This window comes from Ananas comosus, linkage group 21 (genome assembly GCF_001540865.1).
Source record: "Ananas comosus cultivar F153 linkage group 21, ASM154086v1, whole genome shotgun sequence".
Classification (NCBI taxonomy): domain Eukaryota; kingdom Viridiplantae; phylum Streptophyta; class Magnoliopsida; order Poales; family Bromeliaceae; genus Ananas; species Ananas comosus.
The window spans coordinates 7926398-7928884 of NC_033641.1; the positions used below are offsets into that span (position 1 = coordinate 7926398).

At 33.1% G+C, this 2487-nt stretch overlaps 1 protein-coding gene across 1 annotated transcript; it reads left to right on the plus strand.

The window, feature by feature from the left end:
• LOC109726598 (4-coumarate--CoA ligase-like 7) lies at nt 201-2487 on the plus strand. Its single transcript, XM_020256300.1, has 5 exons — nt 201-387; nt 857-1002; nt 1108-1175; nt 1622-1724; nt 1821-2487. The coding sequence occupies exons 1-5, from the start codon at nt 237-239 to the stop codon at nt 1944-1946; spliced, it is 594 nt and encodes a 197-aa protein (XP_020111889.1). The 5' UTR covers nt 201-236; the 3' UTR covers nt 1947-2487.

A 2487-nucleotide genomic window follows, 5' to 3' on the forward strand; every position in this document is an offset into this window, starting at 1 on the left:
TAATTTTGTTCGTCGAAGTTACTAATCGAGTACTAATAGTATGTCGCGTATATGATTAAAGATCGGCAAAAGCAAGTAACAGAAGTGATCAGAACAACTTAGTAAGCATCCATATTTGTTTTTCGTCAGTGAAAAATTTGCATTCCAATCGCGACGAAGAACTATGCCACTACTGATTGTTCGCTATGTTCTCTTGCCAGGGTTATGGTTTAACAGAAGGAGGACCGATATCAGCGATGGTCGATCCTGATGAAAGTTGTCGTCTTGGATCGGTTGGTCGTCTTGCAGGAATCACTGAAGCTAAAATCGTCGATCATGTCAGTGGCGAGGCTTTGTCGATCGGCCAAGAAGGAGAATTGTGGGTGCGAGGCCCAGGGGTAATGATAGGTATCATCACAGAAAACATTGATCTTGAAAGAGCTCAACTGCATCAAAAGATGAACTAAAAATTCTAACATCATCAGTTTTTAAGGAATCTGTCAAAAATTTCGAAGTTTTAAGCTGTAGTCTTGTTATTTAAATGTTAAGGAAATAATCTTGAATTAGCTCATCAACATGTAATATTTTATGAGATGAAATTTCACATGAGAATTAGGTTTGTACTGAACAAATAATCTACTTATTTTGTTTTGATGTAAAACTACGTTGAATGATTTGTACACTTTTAAATTTGGAAAGAACAATACATGCCCATGAAATTTAGTTAGTCCAAAAAGGGATTCAAGCAATGTAGACAAGAGTCTAGGAGTAAACTCTTCGCAAAAGTACATGTCAACTATAAGAATATGAGAAATGAATTAAAGCCTCATATTCGCGCGTAATGTTTCTAAATCACAGCATAAATATTAATTCCTAGGTTATGTCGGCGACGACGAGTCGAATGCGTTGTCTTTTACTTCTGATGGTTGGTTGAAAACTGGCGATCTTTGTTACTTTGACGGAGAAGGTTTTCTTTACATAGTGGATAGACTCAAAGAGTTGATAAAGTACAAAGGATATCAGGTATGCATCATCTGCATCTCTGTAACATTTTTCTTTTTTTTCTGATTGAACAGTAATAAATTTGTTGAGTTAAGATAAGTTAAACTGTGTTTCTTTTTTCGATAGGTCGCGCCTACAGAGTTGGAGCATTTGATTGCATGCTTGCAAGGAGTTGTCGAGGTCGCTGTCGTACCGTATGTTTCTGATTTTTTGCAGTTCACATTACCTTAATTCGCAGAGTTTTTATATTCCAATATGCATGATCTTCTTCTGAAATTGTAGCAGCATTTATCAGTGATTCATTTCCTGCGCCAAAAAAAAACAAAAAAAAAAAAAAAAAATTGAAAAAGGAATAGCGAAAGAAAAACAACCATTGCATGATACTATAAATACTATTTCTTTCGCTCATCGAGATTACATCAAATTGGTTGTATTAGTTATGTGTTCTCTCTTACAAGATTACAAAACATGAATTTTGTTAGTGTAATATATCACTTTTGTTGGCTCAGATAATCTCAATATTTGAGAGAGTAATAGTAATTTAGAAACAAAATGCCTTTTGAAGCCACTAAATTTTGCTAGTCAAATAATTATTCATGTGATCTGTTTCTTCTGATAATTCTGCAATTGAACATAACAGGTTTCCTCATGAAGAAGATGGCGAAATTCCTACGGCTTTTATAGTGAGAGAAGCGAGAAATAATCTCAGCGAAATCGAAGTGATGGATTATGTTGCGAAGCAGGTAATATCATTATGCATTTACAATCTTTACATTATCTAGTTAAAAAAAAGACATAATGGTGCTATTTATTTATTTATTTATTTAACATTATTACAGGTAGCACCTTATAAGAAGATAAGAAAAGTCTTCTTTGTTAGTTCGATACCGAAATCGCCGTCAGGGAAGGTCCTGAGGAGGGAGTTGATGAAGCAAAAAACTTCTGGCTTTGCCTCCAGATTATAGTTTGTATTGAGTTCTCATATGATAATCATTTAGGTAAGAAATGTACACAACTTACCTGAACTATGGAGCATTTTGAATCGACTGCCCAGCATTCTAAAATTTTGATTTCACTATCATATCTTTCAATTTGCTTGATTTGAGTCGGTCAACGACACTTTTAACTTTAAAATTTAAGAATTTAATTAATATTCTTCACAGAATTCTCGCAAGTGTAATTTATTAAAGTAGGAAATTAACTTAAATTTTGAAGTCAAAGTACGTGCCGTCGACTGGCTTAAATTAGTTAAACAAATTGAAATGTTGGGCAGTAAAATCAAAATTTTGGAAGATTTGGGTAGTAGATTCAAAATGATCTGTAGTTCAGTTAATTTTTGTACGTTTTTTTTACCAATTGTTTATTGTAAAGCTTCTAGTATATATCTAATTATATTTATGTGTATGTAAAATATTCAAATATTGTTTGACTTAGTAACTTGTACTAAGAACAATTTTTTCTTCTTTAGTTGTGGAAGAAGCATATATCCTTGGTATGTTTCACTTA